Raw genomic sequence first — 21,229 nt, 5'->3', positions numbered from 1 at the left:
GATGGCATTTGGGGGTCTGGGTGGGCCGGTTGTCCCTTGGGGAGCCCGGGGGACCTGTGCGGACCAGGGGAGGGCCTTGAGGGGACAGAGGAGGGCGTTTGGGGGATAACATTCCGAAATTTTTACTTTTTAGTTTACTTTTTTTTTGCGGCGCATCCCTGAGGCGCATCCTGCAGCGCTTTCCTGTGGTGACTCCCTGTGTCGCATCCCCCGCGGCGCTTTCCTGACCCGCGGCGCATCCCTGCGGCACATCCTGCGGCGCTTTCCTGGCCCACGGCGCATCCCGGCGGCGCTTCTCTGGCCCGGGGGGACCTTTGGGGACCGGGGAGGGCCTTTGGGGCACAGGGAGGGCCTTTGGGGGTCTGGGGGCACTTGAGGACCGATTGGTCCTTTGGGAGCCCGGTGGACCTTTGGGGGGGGGGGAGGGCCTTTGGGGGTCCGTGGGGCCAGTTGGGAGCCTGGGGGACATTTGGGGACCGGTGGAGGGCCTTTGGGACCCCGTTGGTCTTTTGGGAGCTCGATGGGCCTTTGGGGGGCCCGGGGAGGGTCTTTGGGGGTCTGGGGTGGGCCTTTGGGGGCGCCGGTGGCCCTTTGGGAGCTTGGGGGACCTTTGAGGACAGGGGGCTTCCTTTGGGGTTGGGGTAGGGGGATCGGAACCCTTTGGGGTTGGGGTAGAGGACCTCACAACACTGTTCAAATGAAACTTGTGTATTATAACGACCACAGAGTTTCACCCTCAAATCCTCTTCCAAAATCTCTTCAAAAATCTTTTCGCCGAAATAATTCCATAACCTGTCTAAAAAAAGTTTCGCCAAAATTATCCCTAAACATAATTCAGCGTGTTCCTTTTGTTTTTGGCATCTCTGCGCTAATGCATTTCAAATTAATAAGAAACCTGATTCCCGCGCTAAAACAATTCATCGTTAAGATGTTTCATGGAGAATTGTTTTCATGGCGTTTGGTTATTAATATCCTTTGGAGTTCGACCAAAAGAGTTGTTTCCGAGGCAAAGACATTAATGACTTGGATCTATTCCTGGAGCAGTACCTGTCAGACATTACTAAACTTTGCCCGGAAACAATTTGATTAATGACTGACAGCAAAGTGAGAAAAATACTGTTTTTCCATTCTCACTGACAAAAACCATGAAACATACATAAATTGCTGTTGACATCCATGAAAGTGAGAAAGTTCCTGTTTTTTCAAATTTTCACTGACAAAAACCATAAAAACATACAAAAATGTGAGAAAGTTCCTGTTTTTCAAATTCTCACTGACAAAAACCATAAAAACAGACATAAATGTGACAAAATTCCTGTTTGTTCAAATTCTCACTGACAAAAACCATAAATCATCCATGAAAAACATCAAATAAATCGACCCACACACATAAACATCCATGAAAACATACATAAATGTGACAAAATTCCTGTTTTTCAAATTCTCACTTACAAAAACCATAAACCACGTGGTTCTCGTGCCAATATATGGTGTTAAAAAAAGTTGTAGGTGGCAGCAGGGGTGACTCGTGGGACCTCCTGACCCCTCTCTACTTCCAATTTCCAATCGAATGAGCCTTTTTTGAAGTTTTTACGACAAATCCTTGGATACGACGTGCCCGGGTATGGAGAAAAAAACCAAAACACAATGTGCCCACGTCGATCTTTACTTAGGCAGCGCCAGCGCGCTGCCTATGATATCAAAGTTCCATTTGTTATAGTTTTGGTTACTATTAAGCCGCATCGCTCCTGAAATTTCTTCCTTAAGTTTCTTTCATCGCTATTGTTCCTTGCTGTCTAATATGTTTCTCTAATATGTATTTGAAACATTTTCTTTTAAATTTTATGAAAGTAAATAAGAATATGGTAAACTTTGTTTGTTTTTAAATTAACATAGATGTATGTAAGTTAATTGCTAGAACATTCATAACAATTTTAAAATTTTCTGCTAAGAAATAAACTAAGTACTGGGATTAGAATTTTGAACCAAATTTGAATAATGAGTAAAAAATTTTGCCAGTTTTTCTCAACAGCAAATTTTTAATTAATATAGTAGCTAAATAAACTTGAGGTTTATTTGTAATTTAGATCCAGAATCCTTAGAAACTTAGTTAGAGCCATCCTAACCTCATTACGTAAATGCCCTTAAATATATACACACTTGAAATGAGTATTTGAACTGCATAAACTGAATGCTAAAACTAAAATACCATAAGAGCAGTGAGTGAGAGGTTCCACATTAGCTTATTAACACTAGCGTGGAATGCACTATAGAAGTTATACTTGTCTAAGAGATAAATGGGGCTAGGTTAATATCTTTTTCCTACCAAACATTTACACTGAGTCATGATTTGGATCGCTTTGCGAAGAATTGGGAAGTAGTTCATTGTTGTAGATTTTCTGGACTTGCTTATTTTGTATTAATCGACCTGAGCTAGAACTCCACCTGAGCCTGAGTGACAGATAGTACTTTTTTCAATTTTATACTGAGTTTCGGCTTCTCTTTTTGTACTGACTTCAGGACTTAAACCGTTTTAGCGCTGCATTATGATTTCGGTACTTACCGCACAGTGTCATCATAATCAGAACTTTGAATAGCCCAAATTTTGCACTGATAGAGAAAATATTTCTTTTTGGAACCAATTAGGTTCGTAGCTTGAGGAGGACTGTCCCCCACAACCCCACCGATCACATTTGTCATAGTGACAATTGGAGCATAGTTGCCCTCTAGGGTGAGAGTCACAAATCTCTTCAAAACATGAATTACAGCCTTTAATTTGTACTGCATATCCTCTATATAACTTACACGGATTGTATAGTTTATAAATTTCATTATGTTCATCAACATTGATACATGTCTCTCAAGATGCACAGTTACCTAGAGTATACGTACAAAGTGGTTTCATATAGAGCATTTTTTGGTGCTTAAAATCTATTCTCTCAGAGCGAAATATAAACTGGTCCTTGTTTGATAAATTCAGTGAGGGGAATGGGATAGCAGTGCTATCATGACGGTACACAGCTGTTCCGAATAAGCAGTCATCTACATTAAATCTAAGGCAGTGTTTTCAAAAATATATCCACGATGTTATTCTGCTTGGTTTCAATTAATATATCAATAAATTGGGTAAGAACATTTGAGTCACGTCGTAAAATCTTCATACAATAGTCCAATGGCGGAGAGTCAGTTTTTATTATATTGTCAAGTGTTTCCTATGAGAATATCTTCCGTTGAAGAGATAACTCGAGAAAATCGTCATTCGGAATCAAATGATTTTCGGTAATCACAAGATTCAATCTAGTTTTATCTTTGTCATATTTATTCATTTTTTAACCTTATTTGACTCCCTGCTGACTTTATATTAATCACAATTCATTCTACTTTAAGAATATTCGATAACCTAAAACCTAACAAAAAGAAAGGAGACATTTTAGATTTCGAAACAATTTTATTGAGCGTGTATAATTACAACAATTATGTAATACACATACACAATTATCGATATAACTTATTGTCCTCTATATACTTCACTATTGCGCTTAAAGCACTTTGAAGTCTATTCACATGTGCTATATCAACTTTTGCAGCGAAGCATAATTGGTCCTCCATTTTAAATTTACTCAATGATAACACATATCTTGCATATACTTCATCCCATTCAAAACAAAGCCGTGATCCTCTCTTGATTCCTACCGCAATATTTGGTTCTCTTGTATCATTGCTTCTGCTGCTATCAACTTCTAATAGTTTAAACCTTCCACTCACCATTGTAAATATATCTCAATGAATAAATATAGTCAAACTGTTCTCACTGCTTGAATTCTATTCTCACACTAATAACAAGTATATAAAAAAGATTTCCTCATAGTCAATGCGATCCTGTCACATTAATGAATCAATAACATTGTCATGCTCGTATTCAGTGCGCAAGTGTATTTTCCCCGAATTATTCTAATTCCCTGATTAGCCTAGAAAGAGGATGTGGTCTTGTACGTACAGGGATTGTAGGCCTCTGATTGGCTGAATCTTGTAAGTTTAGTACCTCCTGACCCATTCCTACTAATATCTCAACAGATTTAGACTAATTTTGGTGTTCTGAGTCCAAATATCACATTCATTTTGCTCTCTCAGGTGAACTTTATTAGATACAGCCATAGACCTACCTGACAAGCTACACATGTTCTAAAATCAGGGTTTTGCGTTTAATCATATTTTTCTTGAAGAATATTTCGAACTACAAAATTATTTTATTTTTCTAAAGTAACTGCATACGTGTATGCGTGATTACAAAGTTATTTAATTAATCCCTTAGCTAATCACATTAATTCTAATTTTCATTGCCTGACATTAACCTGTATTCTTCTTTCACTTGATTGATATGGCTTCCACATGACGGTCATGCAAGATTGATCTTGAAGTTTTCTGCTACATCTGCGAAGATTATATGCTGTCAGTGGACAGGAGGAACATCAAAGGATCTTTAAAGAGTGCCTAAAAGGCTTACTTTGAAGTCAAAAAGGTTTTTATAGAAAGCGTGGTCGTAGAAACTTCAAAAAGGGCTCATTCAATTGGAAAATGAAAAGGCTAGTGCCGTTTTTAATATTCGCAAGTGATTGGAGGACAGCTAACCCCCCTCTCATGCCCACCATTGCCCCAAACACATGCAATCAAAATTTTGAGATATCCATTTTGTTCAACGCAGTTGAAAGTTTTGGAAATTAGGTGTTTGGATGATAACCCCCCTACACCCCTCAGGGTAAGGGTTTTAAGTTATGCCCTTGGGGTATATAAGGTTTTCATAGAAAGCGTTGTCGAAGAAAATTAGAAAAGGGCTCATGCCATTGAAAATTTGAAGGGCTAGTGCCCTTTTTAATAATAGAAAGTAATGGGAGGGTAACTAACCCCTCTCTCTCACCCACCATTTCCCCAAACACATCCAATCAAAATTTTGATATAGCTGGGTTTTTTTCAACGTAGTTGAGAGTTACAGAAATTAGGTCTTTAGGGATGACACCCCTCCCCCACAACCCTCAGGGCAAGGGTTTTAAACTATGCCCTGAGGGCATAAAAGGTTTTTATAGAAAGTGTTGTCGTAGAAACTTCAAAATAAATTCATTCGATTGGAAATTGAAAGGACTAGTGCCCACTATTTTCCCGAACACATTCAATCAAAATTTTGAGATAGCCATTTTCTTAAACGTAGTTCAAAGGTCCAGAAGTTATGTCTTTGAGGATAACAAACCCCCCACAGCCCCCTGTGCAAAGGTTGTAAGCTATGTCCTTGGGGCATATAAGGCTTTTATAGAAAGCGTTGTCCTAGAAACTTCAAAAAAGTTCATTCAATTGGGAATTGAGAGGAATAGCGCCCTTATTAATATTCAAAAGTGATTAGAGGGCGAATCCCCCCCACGTCCATCATTTCCCCAAACACTTCAGATCAACATTTTGATATAGCCATTTTGTTGAATGTAGTTGATAGGTCCGGAAATTCCTCCTGGCAGAAGTAGCCCATATAATCCTCGTCCCTTCTACGAAAGAAAGTGATGTGCACGTCCTCACTAAGCAGATTTTCCTCTTTGATTCTGGAGGCCAACAGCTCGGAGGAAGTCTTCAACAAGCTGAGATCCCATACCAGATCATTAGCCTTACATTGGGAAAACGGCTGCAGACAATGTTGTGCATTATACTCCTTTTCTGTATATGTTCCCTCATCTGCACTGGTGACATTATCGTCACTGCCGGGAAGCTCTGTGAACACTGGCACAGGAATTTCTTCACAGTGAGCAACTGCATGGTGGGCAGGCAGAAGGTTGGGGGACTGGAGGCTGTGTCGATTCTTCTGGCTGACGCCAGTAGCATTAATAGAATAGAAGAACAATCTGATTCATTGTGTAACATCTTCCTCCAAACCATCTGAATCCCAACCTTCAGTGCAGTTTTTGCACCCTTTGTCCACCGCCGGAGGTATTCCATGCACGTCTTGCACACCATGTATCACTCCAATCACTTTCGACTATTAAAAAGGGCACTAGCCTTTTCAATATCCAATTGAATGAGCCCTTTTTGAAGTTTCTACGACCAAGCTTTCTATAAAAACCTTATATGCCCCATGGGCATAGATTACAACCCTTGTCCTGAGGGCTGCGGGGGGTTTGTCATCCTCAAAGACATAATTTCCAGAACTTTCAACTATGTTAAACAAAATGATTATCTCAAAATTATGACTGGATGTGTTTGGTAAAACGGTGGGCGTGAGAGGGGGGTTAGCTCCTTTCCAGCCACTTTCGACTATTAAAAAGGACACTTGGCCTATCAATTTCCTACCAAATGAGCCCTTTTCGAAGTTTCTACGACAACGCTTTCTATAAAAATCTTATATGCCCCCAGGGCATAACTTAAAACCCTTGCCCTGAGGGCTCTGAAGGGTTTTATCATCCTCAAAGACCTAATTTCCGAAACTTTCAACTACGCCGAACAAAATGGATATTTCAACATTTTAATTGCATGTATTTGAAGAAATGGCGGGCGTGAGAGGGGGGTTAGTTGCCCTCCAATCACTTTCAAATATTAAAAAGGGCACTATCCCTGTCCATTTCCAATTGAATGAGCCCTTTTTGACGTTTCTACGACAAAGCTTTCTATAAAAAACCTTATATTCCCCAGGGCATAACTTACAACCCTGGCCTTGAGGGCTGTTGGGGCTTTGCCATCCTCAAAGACCTAATTTCCAGAACTTTCAACTACGTTGAACAAAATGGCTATCTCAAAATTTTGATTGGATGTGTTTTGGGAAATAGTGGGCGTGACAGGGGGGCTTGTTTCCCTCTAATCACTTTTGACTATTAAAAAGAGCACTAGCCCTTCAAATTTCCAATTGAATTAGCCTTTTTTGAACTTTCTACGACAACTCCTTCGATTCGAAGGGCCATGGTCTAAGACAAGCGAAAAAAAAATACATCGTGCCAACATCGTTTTTACTTAGGCAGCGCTACTGCGCTGCCTATGATTATGAATTGTGCTTACCAAATTTTACTGAATAAATAAAAACTGAATTTGGATACGTTGACTGTTATTTCTTGAACAAAATGGAAACATTTGTCAGGGATTTCTCAGCTGATGATCCGCAGAAATTGATTTTTAATACGCAAAATAGATTTTTTTTTTAAATTCTGTAGCAAAAAATCCTGAGCTGATTGAGCAAAACCAATGTCAACTTCAGACTCAGAAGCATCAAAATTAGTCTAATTCAGCAAACCCTAGACGATTTAAAAAAAAAGAAATTGTTACCCAGTGTTATGTTCCCGGAGTACTCCCATGTACTCCCAAAAATGAGGTAGATGTAAAAAAAAATATTTTTCTCGAATAATGATTGCGAAGTTTAACCATTTTTCATTGACACAAATAGCAATTCCATTTTGGCCTCAAGATTATAGGCAGTTTGCGCTGTTCGTAAAGAGCAATATTGTTTCAATGTACTTTCAATGTGTGTTTCAATGTGTTTTTTCTCCCAAGGCTAAATTATATGGAAGGAGTAACATAAAAGGTATAAACATAGAAACATAAAAGGTGGTTCGTCCGACTGAAGATCAAAAGTACCTGTGACATTCCAAACAGTCAAAAGAGATTGAAGGACTATCATCCTCTTCCAACGCCCTTCTTGGCTGCCCCCCCCCCACCAAGAACATCCAATAAAATCTTTAAGCCATTTCTTCAAAATAGGCAAAAGTTCTATTGACTAGGCCCCCAGAGATGAGCCTCCACCCACCCACTAAGAATCGCCTGGGGCAAGGGTAAGACCTTAGTGCATTAAGAAAGGAAGCATATTTGATCCTGGGTTGCCTGAAGAAAGGAAGCATATTTGATCCTGGGTTGCCTGAAGAAAGGAAGCATATTTGATCCTGGGTTGCCTGAAGAAAGGAAGCATATTGGATCCTGGGTTGCCTGAAGAAAGGAAGCATATTTGATCCTGGGTTGCCTGAAGAAAGGAAGCATATTTGATCCTGGGTTGCCTGAAGAAAGGAAGCATATTTGCTCCTGGGTTGCCTGAAGAAAGGAAGCATATTTGATCCTGGGTTGCCTGAAGAAAGGAAGCATATTTGATCCTGGGTTGCCTGAAGAAAGGAAGCATATTTGATCCTGGGGTGCCTGAAGAAAGGAAGCATATTTGATCCTGGGTTGCCTGAAGAAAGGAAGCATATTTGATCCTGGGTTGCCTGAAGAAAGGAAGCATATTTGATCCTGGGTTGCCTGAAGAAAGGAAGCATATTTGATCCTGGGTTGCCTGAAGAAAGGAAGCATATTTGATCCTGGGTTGCCTGAAGAAAGGAAGCATATTTGATCCTGGGTTGCCTGAAGAAAGGAAGCATATTTGATCCTGGGTTGCCTGAAGATAGGAAGCATATTTGATCCTGGGTTGCCTGAAGAAAGGAAGCATATTTGATCCTGGGTTGCCTGAAGAAAGGAAGCATATTTGATCCTGGGTTGCCTGAAGAAAGGAAGCATATTTGATCCTGGGTTGCCTGAAGAAAGGAAGCATATTTGATCCTGGGTTGCCTGAAGAATGTAACGGTTTTTAAATGAACTCTCTGGCAATGCTGTGGGGGATGTTGAACGAAATCAAAATGCAAAATGAGTATGCAGGTTGTTCAAATGGGTATCTCCAACGCATTATGAACGGCTGACGTTATTGCGTTGAAAGTTACGAGGAGAGTTGAGTGGGACATTAAAATAAACAAAAAAAATTATCTGCATCGTAGTTGTCAAATGATAGTAATTTGGCTCTCTTTTCTACAAAATCGTGATTCAGTGCCAAAAATGGCAGAAAATGACATTTTCCCTGGGCACAATCTTTTTGGTTACTTAAAATTGGCACTAAAACTATTAATTTTTGCTCATATGGGCCCTTTCTTGATTTCCTAGGACCGTTGGTGCAAATGTTGAGAGGAATATTAAACCTAATCAAAAGCAAACTGCTTGATTTTAGGATGTCAAAAGGGGGTATCTGCAGGGGTTGGATGTTCCATGTTGCCAAAATGGCACATTTGCAAAATTTTAGAAATGATATATATTAAATTAAAAATATCAGGGAAGGCTGAGGAGATTTTAAACTTAACCAAAACTCACAATATGTGCTCAGGTTGTTAAAAGGATGCATTTATAATATCTCAGGAGTGGCTTAGGGTAATAAATTGAAATATTTAGGGAATCTTAAACTAAATCAAAGCACAACTTGAAGCACAAATTTAATGGCTCAAGGGACCCAGTTGGAACTTTGAGGGAGAATAGATTGGGGGGATCACGTAAATCTTAAAATTTGGCTTTCAAGAACCAGGGGGAGTTTGTCAAGGACAGTAAACGTTACAAGAAAATTTTGTGCCATTGATTAAAATGTTTCTCGGTTTACCCCCTGGCGATTACCCCCCCACCCAAAAAAAAAATACTAATAAGAAAATACCCTCCCCCCGCGAAAAATACTCCCTCCCCAACCCGCAAAAAATATCCCCCGGAAATCACCCCCCCCCCAGAAAATACCCCCCTGGAAAATACCCCCCGGGAAATACCCCCGCGGAAAATACCCCTCGTGGAAAATACCCCCGCGGAAAATACCCCTCGGTAAATACCCCCCGAAAATACTCCCCCCCCCCGTGAAAAATAAGGCTTTCTTAATTTGAGAATTCTATTTGAGTTTTTTTCTATTTCCGTAGAGGGAAGGAATTTTGGTACTTGTGTATTATGCGCCACTCATTCAAGTTTACGCTATGTAAAACTTGAGAACACAGCGGTTTTTTCGTTAGTTTCTTCATTACTTTTGAAATAATTTTGGGCTATAGATTTGCAAATTAGGGGAGGGGTTTAAGTATAGCGGCTCTGCATGCAAAATGTGTTTGGTACAATTTTTCTGCATATTAGATAGATAGTTTTAGGTTTAGGTTTATTTCATCAAATAAACAAAAAATCAAGCCAATATAATTAGAAAACCATAGGCTAAGGAAAAAAATTAATTTTTAATAACGCGTAGTGATCACATACATAACTCTTCCTAAATCAACCTAAACTAATAAATCAATTTCACAAACAAATAATAAGGAAAAAAATATTAAGCCAATCAACTTCACTCACACACTTCCAGAGCAATAACCAACTTCAAATACAACTCCCAGCCTCCCTCCAGCCCATTCACCCACTCCTCCCCCAGCCCTTCCACCCCTTCCTCTCCCCAGCCCATCCACCCACACCACCCCCCTGCCCAAAAAAACCTTAAACAACAAATAAAAACAAACAACCAATTCCCCCCAAAATACTCATTTAATCTATTTTTAAATTGAGGAAGATGTTCAGCCGCCCTAACGCTCACAGGAAGTGAATTTCAAACAGAAGGACCAAGATACTTTAAAGTGAAATCTGATTTCATGCTATTTTTAAGCTCCACGATCAAATTATCACAGCTTCTCGTATCGTAATCCAAGAAATCACTGTTGAAACGGTAGAACTCCTTAAAAATTTGTGGGACTAGATTATTCACACAACTATAAACAATTATCACGGCTTGGTAGTCTCTTATCTATCCAGCGTTAAGCAGCCTTAGATATTTAAAACATGCACTGATGTCTTTCACATTTTGTAAATTGTTCCCAATTATTTTAATATAAAAATTATTTATGTATATTAAATTGACAATGCACATTCATTTGAATTTTTATCATTTTCGACTAAATTGTTATGACTTTCGACTATTAAAAAGGGCAATTTCAATTTCCAATCAAATGCGCCCTTTTTGAAATTTCTACGAAAACCTTATTTGCCCCCAGGGCATAACTTAAAACCCTTGCAATGACCCTTACAACCCTTGCTTCATCCTAAAAGACCTAATTTCCAGAACTTTTGACTACGTTGAACAAAATGGATATCTTAAAATTTTGATTGGCTGTGTCTGGGGAAATGGAGGGCGTGAGAGAGGGGTTATTTGCCCTCCAATTACTTTCGACTATAAAAAGGGCATTAGCCATTTCAATTTCCAATCGAATGAGCCCTTTTTGAAGTTTCTACGACAACGCGTTCTATAAAAACCTTATATACCCCCAGGGTATAACTTAAAACCCTTGCCCCGAGGACTGTGTGGGGATTGTTCTCCTCAAAAACATAATTTCTATCTGGAAATCAACAACGCTGAACAAAATGGATATCTAAAAAATTTGATTGGATGTGTTTGGGGAAAAAGTGGGCGAGAGAGGGGGGATAGTTGCCCTCAAATCTGAAATTTGGAGACTCTTATTTTCCACCAAGGGGGTATTTTCCGGGGGAAGGGGGGTATTTACAGGGAGATATTTTCCACGGGGGGTATTTTACACGGGGAGAATTTTCCGGGGGGGGGGCTATTTTCCATGGTGGGGGGAGGGGGTATTTACAGGGAGTATTTTCCGTGGGGGTATTTGCACCGGGGTATTTTCCAGGGGGGTATCTTCCGCGGGGGGAGTGGTATTTTCCGGGGGGATTTTCCAAGGGGTATTTTTCGCATGGGAGGGGGCTATTTTCCACGGGGGTATTTTCCGAGGGGGAGGTAATCGCCGGGGGGTTAAACGCCGGCCCCCGATTAAAATTGTGAAATATTCCTTTTTTCTGCTGATCTAGCAAGCATTTCTGGCAGTACAGACACATCAATTAAAATTTTGGAGTCAATAGGACCTCAACCTGAAGCAAATATGGTTGTTTTTAATTTTGGTATTCTATTTTTATTTTATTTTTCAGACAAAAAGTCAAAACTATTTCTAATAAATGAGCTCAAATACATTTATTTACAAAAACAAGTAGTCAAAAAATGATATGATAAGATGCTTGTTATGAAATTACCTATCAATATTTTTCTATATTTTAGATTACAAAATTATGGCTCAGTATAACCTTAGGCTTTTAGGAGGCCATTTATTTTGTTCATTGTCAATTCATTTGTTGATAACGTTCACCATACTCATCCAACCGAAGTTCTATAGTAGGCTACAAATATTGTTAAAAAACACGGTAAAATTTTTCGGAAATACAAATAGCTTGCCAAAATCTTATTTCTTATGCAGAAAAACCGAGAAAAAACAAATTAATTCCTTTTCTTAACCAACGAAAAAATTAAGTAAATTAAAAAAGAATATGAATTAGCTTAAAAAACTTTTTCTAAGAGAGTTTCTCAAACAAAAGTAATGAGCACTATTAAACCAAAGACCAGCAAAACAAAGTGAAATTCTAATTCAAACCTAAAACCTACGTAAATCAATATCAGTGAATATTTTACACTCCAAATGAACAGAAATTACAATGAACAATCAACTGAAACTTAAAACAAATCAAAATTATCACAAAAAAATATAGGAATTCCACCTTTTAAGCAATCTAATTGCCAAGGCGTCTTAAAAAACTTTACTGAAAATAAAATATTTAATAACTTCTTTTTATCCTAACAAATCCAAAATTTCTGAGCCTTCCAGGAATGGACATCATTGTATATTAAACATTCATTCAATTTTCCGTAGTTGTTGATTAATATGATGATTTTATTTCTTTTCTATGTATGATATGACAAATAAAAACACATTAAGCGAAATAAAAACTGTTCAATAAAGCAAATGACACTTTGGCTTTTAGAACGCTAAGGGACTATTTGTCCTACTCCTGTTTGCCGTAATTTTTGTTCATTTAAAGTTTATCAAATTTGTCGTAGTTTCGGCCTTATTCTAGGGTCTCTATTAATAGTAAATTCTGTTCGCTTTAACTTTAAATTTTTTTTTTCCTTATATCTGCTCGTCTTTGGTTGCATGCAGCTATCTTATTTTCTCTGAAAAACTTTGTTTTTCGTAAGAGATACATTTCGAACCTAAAAATAAAATACATACATTTTATGTTTATGAGGTAAAGTTTTCTTATACTTGAAAAGTTTTCAGTCTAATATATTTTATTTTTTTAGCTGACGAACTTGCCAAATCTTCTACCACTATAGCAAAAACTTCGGACTCAACTTCAACTTCTACTTCGAATATTAAAACTACAACTCCTACAACTACTTCTCCTACTACAACAACAACTCCTACAACTAGGTCTCAAACAACAACAACAACTCCAACTACAACAACATCCTCCACTACTACATCCCCTACGACAACATCTTCCACGACTACAATTTCTACAACAACAACTCCAACAACAACATCTGTGACAACCACCCCAACTACTACGACTACAAGTCCTACAACAACAACTCCAACAACTACGTCTACAACAACTCCAACAACGACGTCTACAACAACAACAACTCCTACAACAACAACTCTTACAACAACAACTCCTACAACAACAACTCCTACAACAACAACTCCTACAACAACAACTCCTACAACAACATCTTCTACAACAACAACTACTCCTACTACTACGTCAACTACCTCAACGACTCCTACGACAACACCTGTGACAACCACCTCAACTGGAAATCCTATTTGTACTTGCACATTTTGTTCATCAGCTTGCACTTCTTGTCCTACATGTACGACTCCTACTACTACTACTCCAACCACTACTCCTACTACCATATCTACAATTACTACCACTCCTACCACAACGTCAGTGACAAATACACCAACTACTACGACCACTCCTACAACTCCAATAACAACTGCAACTCTTATCATAACTCCCGTGACAACAACAGTACCAGAAGTAGTGACTCTGCCCGTGATAACTACTTCAGAAGGTAAGCAATTTTTTTTTGTTTTATACTTTTTTGTCTTGCTTCATTTAAATTTTAGTTGTAAGACCTTGATAAACCTATAATCATATGTATTTAAAACGGACATAATCATCTTATTGTGGGTTTTAGTGTGCAAGAATCGTTAGAAACTATGAACCCTATGGGGATATATGGGGGTTAGAAAAAAAACTTTTCTGTAGTATGCGGAATATATTCTTCAGAAATTTCAAATATTTTAATGCTATCAATTACTACTACTGCTAACAACTAAACGCCAAATCGAGTCGCCTGAAGCCAATACAGGTAGGCACGCTCCTTCTCCATCCCTATCAATTTAAAGCTTTGCTCTTTACACCCTCCCAGAGAGTTTTCATTTCCCTTAAATCTTTCTTTATGACACCCTCCCACCCCATCCGTGGACAACCTGTTTTTCAATCTAGCCCTACAGAGCTGGCCAAAAAGAACAATCTTTGACAATCTCTTATCCTTCATCTGCAGAACGTGCCCAAGCCATTTCAATATTTCCCTCATTATAGCCCTAAAAAGCGGGATTGAGTCGCACTCTTCGTAAGGCCTACTGTAGGCAATACGGTCAGTCAACCGGGTAAACATAAAAATCCGTTGGTAATTTCTCTGGAAAACATTTAGCAAACATTCATCTACTGCACCGCACCAATGACTTAGAACTATAGTTGACCACGGTCATCACTGTAGCTTCCAATATATGCAGACTTATCTTCCTATTCTTCCAAACCTTTTTCAACTGTGAAAACAAAACCCTGAGCTTTGGCTATTCTTCTTTTAAATTTTTCACTGCCCCAACTGTCTTTACAAATAATAATACCAAGTTAAGTATAGCTGTCCACCTGATCAATCCTTTCGTTAGGCAAAGTCACCTTTTAATCGTCACTTACTCCTAGCCTTGGTGACTTAGTCTTCTTAACATTAATGTTCAAACCTATTCTAGCACCCCGAACTCGCAAAACCTCTAAAGGCTCATTCATTTTTGGCCCACTTTCATCTAGGGTGCTTAAATCATCATCATAATATAAATCCAGGGAAGTTTATCCTCCCAATTTTATTCCGTGATCTCCCATTGCCTTTCTTGTGCTCCTTAAGACAAAGTCCATCAAAATAATCCATATAAAGAGGGATAGAACCCAACCCTGATTAACTCCTGATTTAATAAGAAACCAACTGCTAACCTCATTTCCTGCCTTAACCGCAGTAGCGTTGTCCTCTTAATACCACTAATCAATTTAATGTATTTGTATGGTATACCATACAAGGATAAGACCTTCACTAAAGCTCTTCTATCAACAGAATCGAAAACTTTCTCATAATCTATGAAACTGAGGACAGAAGGTGTTCGATAACTCAGGCACTTCTTGAATATTTACCTAAGAATAAAAGTTCAGTCAACACGTCCTCTACCCTTTCTAAAACTCCACTGTTCTTCTCTTATCCATTTGTCTTCAGCATCTTTCAGTTTAAAAAGTGTAGTATTACTAAGTAATTTGCTACCTACAGAGAACAGGGCAATTCCTTGATAGTGAACACACTCACTCTTATCATTATTCCTATACAGTTGTTTAAAATGGCTTGGTACTAGTCCTTTTTGAAAAATCATATTCATAATCTTCAAAAACTTAATATTTCTATCATCGGAGCCACAATATTTAAGAAACTCATTTAACACAGTATCAGCACCTGGGGCCTTATTATTTTTTAATCCTTTCAGTAGTGTCGATAATTCTTCCTCACAAAACAAATATTCCATCACAACCAAGCTATCACAATCTTTTTTATTTTCCTATATATCTTTTCCCGCAACTCTGTCTCAGTTTAGCTTATTCTCGGAATGTTCTGCCTACCTCAGTTTAACCCTTTCCTATTCACTAATTGTGGCCCCTTTCCTTTCTTTAACTGAGATAACTCCAGACTTACTACTCCCTCTCAATTTATTAACATGCCAGTACAATATTGTACTATTATGCCGTCTAGCTGCATCATCCAGATCCTCGGCAATTTTATCCAAGGAAAACAAATTGTTTTCCTAAATTTTTTCCATCTATCTTCTAGACTGTCAAATATTAAACTCTCTAAGTTTAGTATTCAACTGTTCCTGGATAAGGAATACAAATAATTTATAGGTTAAATCTCCCTGATTCATCCAGTGTAGTTTCGAATTTTGCGAACTATTAAGAAACCAAATACGCTAAAAATAGACCACACACTAAAAATAGAAAACGTTAAAAATAGACTGGATACTACGAATTAGCTTTTAAGATTGGTGTCGCGCCAATCCCGCGCCAAATTTCCTGGTATTCTAGAAGTAATTACTTTCCTAAAGAAGATTTTCAAGGTTTCAAAACCTGAGTATGATTTCTGTATCTATCAAAACGTTTTGTGAATTATACCGTATAATCTGACTTCGAACCATAGAAGTTTCGATTATTTATTTATAATGAGCTACCAAAACAATTTTACACGTTTGTCATCCTTATTTTCAACTCTTGCTTCTGGGTCCAAATTTACCTTCCTTGTACCGCAAAATGCAATAATACGAGGGTCATTCCAAAAATACTTGAGATTTTTGCCAACATGGTTATTGCAACTGTTTTCTATGACTGTGAAGGAGCTGTACTTGTGGACGTTTAAGAAGGTTGAACGCATCTCTAAATTTCCCTAAGATTAGTACTCTAATCGGATGGAAACCTAACATGGAAAAGTGATCTTTGACTGAAGGAGGTTATGTTGAAAAATCCCTTGTAATAATAAATTATGTATATCCATTGTAGGTTCAAAGATCCATTGTAATGGAAAAATCAATAAGCAATTACCAAGTTCTGCTTATTTGTTATGTCCTTGTACTATCAGAAATATGAACCATATTTATATGGAACTAGCTAATTATTCGTGCGAAACGTCAAGCTTACTACACGAAGTTTATTACCCACACATTACAAAACAATATAAGTTTACCCATTGAGAACGATAATTCATTACGGAACTATCTGAGTATTCCAACATTGGAACCTATATTGGTTTAAGTCGAACGTTTTAAATCAGCTTAATGTCATGCAGAGCAGATAAGAAAGTATGGTCTTCTATATTAAAAATGAAATGGACCTAAAGAAATAATCTCTATAATTTTTACCACGCATCAATTTTCTTTGCATTCTAGAAGTAACTGTTCTTCAAAAGAAGATTTTCAAGGTTTTCAAAATATAAGGGAAAATTTTTGTATCTGTAACTTATTTCACTTGAAATCCCCCCCCCCTCCTGCTAAATACTAAAACACTTTAGACATACAGGTGTGGAATAGCAATAAACAAGAAAAATTTGCAATGTAACCTGACAACTAGAAAAATATAACAAATAAACCCAAATAGGTTTTTAGTACTATGATTTTTCTCTATACATTACAAATAGTTTTATAGTGTTTATTTTATTGTAGACCATCGCTGGTACCACAATTATATCTGGGGCCAATGCTGGCACCATTTTTTTGTACTGGTTGCCTTGGGGCTACCAGCTACTTGATCCCTCTAACACCACACCAGCGCCAGTGGTGGTTTCACTGGGTATGGTAACGTAATCGAACGATCAAAAAGGCCAAACTCTGAGCCAATGAGGCCACAACGTGGGTCACCAGTAATATCTCTAGCTATCTCTTTGAAGGGTAAACGGACCCCCCTGTCGATATATTAATGACAGTATTTCCTCGCGAACTCTGTTCCTACCCTGCCTAGCTTTGGGGAAAATAATCTTATATGGTTACAGAAAATAACTCACTTGAAACTCACTAAAAGCCTAAAGTTATACTGACCCATAGTTTTACAAACTTAAATATAGAAAAATATTCGTCTTATCCTATGATTTTTTGACTGCTTGTTTTTGTAAATAAATGTATTTGAGCTCATTTATTAGAAATAATTTCGACTTTTGGTCTAAAAAATTAAATAAAAATAGAATACCAAAATTAAGAACAACCACGTTCATCCAAATGTCACTCCAGCAAAACATATACATAAATTCTGAAAACAGACTGTCTAAACAGAGTCTCAAAACGGACTCTCAGAACAAACTAAAACATGATTTTTTAACACATAAAAGAATCTTGGCACTTGGGGCATGACTCAGGGTGACTTGGGCCAATCTAATTTACCAAGCCCCTCAATTGAATTTGCCGTAAGCATATATTAAGAATCAATGGCCTAAAATTTAGCCAGCCCGTGTGAGGACTAATACAGAATTGTAGTCCAATCAGCTTGTTTTCTTTTGCGAAATGGCTGCTTTGACGACGAGAGTAGAGCTTGCAATTGAAAATTATATTATAAGCAAATCTAGGAAAATGAAATTGAGAAAAGGTAAATGACAACCCACGTGCCACACTGGTCCATCCCAATGTACTTCAACTTTATAATATCCATTTGACTTCTTTCTTTCATCAGCGTCTGTACTACTGCTTTCACAGCTTGGCCCCTGATCTTTCACCCGCCCCACCTGTCCACTGCAGAACAACCCTAGTCTGGATCATAAAGGCATCCGCGTGAGGTTTGGAAAATTAAAGTCCAGAAAATCAGCAGAAAACGATCGTTCTTAGCAAGATTTAATAAAAAATGTCTTGCTCTCACGAATTTACGGTAGAATTAGGTACTGGCACATTTAATGATTTTTGATGATGCCAGTCTTCAAGAACTGAACTAACGTCTTAGTCTCCATCAGCTGAAAAAACACCACATCTGCATTAAAACACGAATTATCCATTGGCATAATTTGAAATAATGTATGGCTGTAAATACAAAGGCCAGTGAAAACGATAGGGGTACAGGGAAATCAGGTAAGAATCTCAACGAACGATGCAGCAATAATAGTGGTTAGGGTTAACTATGAAGTAAATGGGAGAGAGTATCCCCTAAGGAATCCATATCAGAGAAGCAAAATCTCGGTAACAGGGTCACAACTGGCCAACAAGTTCTCCGTTGAGCAAACTGTCCATCATCCATGGATCCCAAAAGGGCTCCTCTGCCCCAAAAGAGACCTTATCTACCTTAGATTTGATAGGAATAATCGCATTGTGAAGGCAAGAATGTCAAAACTGACACCCCTAGTCAAAATGGAGTTACGGACTTAACCAGAGTTATTTTTTTCAAGTTTTCTAATGGTGTAGTTTGTTTCCTTGTAGGATGTCTCCCGGCCGAGTAAATCAAAAATTCAACTTTATTGTAAGTGCATGTTTTTCACTTTTGTTAAAGCGGAAATTGTCGTAACCCACCGAAGGATTAACCTCCGGTCGGTTACGACATCAAATGAACAAAGTTTGTTGATCAAATGAACAAAGAGCTGGATCTTCAGTAGGCCTCCTAAGATCTAAAAATATGCCCTCATGTACTAAAGAAGGTCCCATTATCCCCATAAACAGAGCTACTGGACCTTTTAACAATGCTGAAAATATGGCTAACTCAAAATTTTGATCAGACAAATTTGAGGGAGAGGGGACTTTTGGGGAGGGGGGTAGCTGCCCTTTTAATATTTTTTATCAATTTAAAAAGACACTTCAATTTCCGTTCAAAGGAGATACTAAACATCTCTTTATAATGTTCTTGTCACCCTCTAGCCCTAGTAGAAAAAGAAAACAGTGAAAAAAGGGAGATATATCAGTGGTACCCATGCAAAGAAGGCATTTTTCTCATTTTTCTAGGTCGAAGCCTGTAATTTTTCTACACACGGTTCTCAACCATGTCTCCAAGGCTGTAGTTTTATTTCAATCCTAAACCATTTTCGAGGGGTTTCAGACACTCTTTAGAAATCAACATAAATTTATTTTCGCAGTAAACTTTTACTTTTAAGATTAACAGAAACAGTAGTTGCCATTCTTGATTCATTGTCAGATGGCATTTTTTCTCAAAACATGTTTTTATGCTTTTGGTCATGTAATTTAAGCTGTTGTTTTTAAGCTTTTTGGCTGTGATTGGCTCTTTAATAGGTTTCAGCTACTGCTGCAATCATGATAAATAGTATTGCAATCCAAATTGCTTAATATTTATAGACATATATTCTAGAGAAAAGTAATGAATCTCTCAATGTAATGTTCACACACTTATCAAGGACTGTAACTATTTACCATTGACTGTAAATATTAAAATCAAGAATTTAGAAATTTCTATTAAAGTAATTTTTATATCCTAGAAGAATCTTGAACGAATGTGTGATTAATAATCATCGGTTTTAGTCTTCTTGTTCGGTCTAAGGTAGTAGTCTTTATAAATTATCTTGACAATGAGGCCAAACTTACTCAGCCGGCAAGCTGTTATGAATGAATGTTAGTTTTTTAATAAGTGTATGTGGGTCCAGAACTAACATTTATTTTTCGTTGCAGCACCAGCACCGCCTTCGTCTCTTCTCCAAAGAATATTGCAAGCAATATTCAACATCCTTTTCTTTGGACCATTAGCTATTGTCACAGTCTTCTTCAATTTAATTCAATTCTTATTTAGTGGCTTTGGAAGGAAAAGGTCATTCAATAGCCATTTGTTGTCTGTTAATGAAGACCATGAGATTTTGAAAACTCTTATCAAAATCAGAGAAAATGAATTTTTCACCAGTATTATTGAAAAATTAGGAAGGACAAATGACTGGGAAGAACTGCAGTAATATAAAAGTCGGTTTATTTAAAACGAAGGTACCTCATTGTTATCTGAAAGTATAGTCTTTGTATTTTCTGCTGTTTATTGAATCCTTTGTTAATTTATTTGAGTGATTAAATTGTCTTAATAGAAGCTTGTCTTTTCACCCAATTAGACCTAACTGTGCACAAGATACCAATTTCTAGGTTTATATAAGAATTTTTTTTATTATCTTGCTAGAGGTAATATGCATCTGAAGTAATAAAAATAAGATACCAAAATGAATATTTTTTGTTATGAGAACATGTAGCAAGTTCTTCCTTTCATATCTGAGTAACCAAATACATAATAACTAGATACGTTACGCCAATATAAACATACGTAACTACCAACAACATTTTTAAGCCTCAATTTTATTTACATGCATCTGAACAAAAATAAAAGTTTCTAAAACTCAAGAAGAGCTAAGAATTACATTTCATACTTTTTGGTGACAGACGAATATGAATGTAGGAGGAAAAAAGAGGAAACAATCTATTTATTCAAGGTTTTATGAAAAGTAGCCCTTTTTAAACAACTACCAACTGGTAGTATAGATCAAAGGCTGTCAAATATGTGAATGAATAGTAGCTTTGAAAATAGAACAAAATAGAGGCCAGTTTCGGTATAATTCTACGGTAACTGAAGTGTAGGAAAAATGATTTTTTTTCTTCGTAGACAACGATAAATGTAGGAGGATAAAAACTTTTGGTTTTCTGCATAAATGATATGTGAGAAACCTTGCACGCTCTCTGCAAAACATTACAAATGACGTCACAAAACATGTTGTGATCCGATAAGCTAATTCAAGCCTTCTTACCCCTACAGA

At 37.5% G+C, this 21,229-nt stretch overlaps 1 protein-coding gene across 1 annotated transcript in view; it reads left to right on the top strand.

Moving 5' to 3' along the window:
* The window catches only part of LOC148953450 (uncharacterized), a 165,073-nt gene extending 144,607 nt beyond the window's left edge, over window positions 1–20,466 (top strand). The window contains exons 8-9 of the mRNA XM_089087964.1: window positions 12,950–13,732; window positions 20,115–20,466. Coding sequence (XP_088944090.1) covers window positions 12,950–13,732; window positions 20,115–20,389 — 1,058 coding nt within the window. The 3' untranslated portion in view covers window positions 20,390–20,466. The remainder of the gene's footprint in view (window positions 1–12,949; window positions 13,733–20,114) is intronic.
* The last annotated feature ends 763 nt before the right edge of the window (window positions 20,467–21,229 follow it).

This window comes from Artemia sp. Qi Xiang Cuo, chromosome 4 (genome assembly GCF_049724085.1).
Source record: "Artemia sp. Qi Xiang Cuo chromosome 4, ASM4972408v1, whole genome shotgun sequence".
Taxonomy (NCBI): domain Eukaryota; kingdom Metazoa; phylum Arthropoda; class Branchiopoda; order Anostraca; family Artemiidae; genus Artemia; species Artemia sp. Qi Xiang Cuo.
The sequence above is the reverse complement of the archived record's forward strand: the minus strand, read 5'-3'. Positions and strand labels throughout refer to the sequence as shown.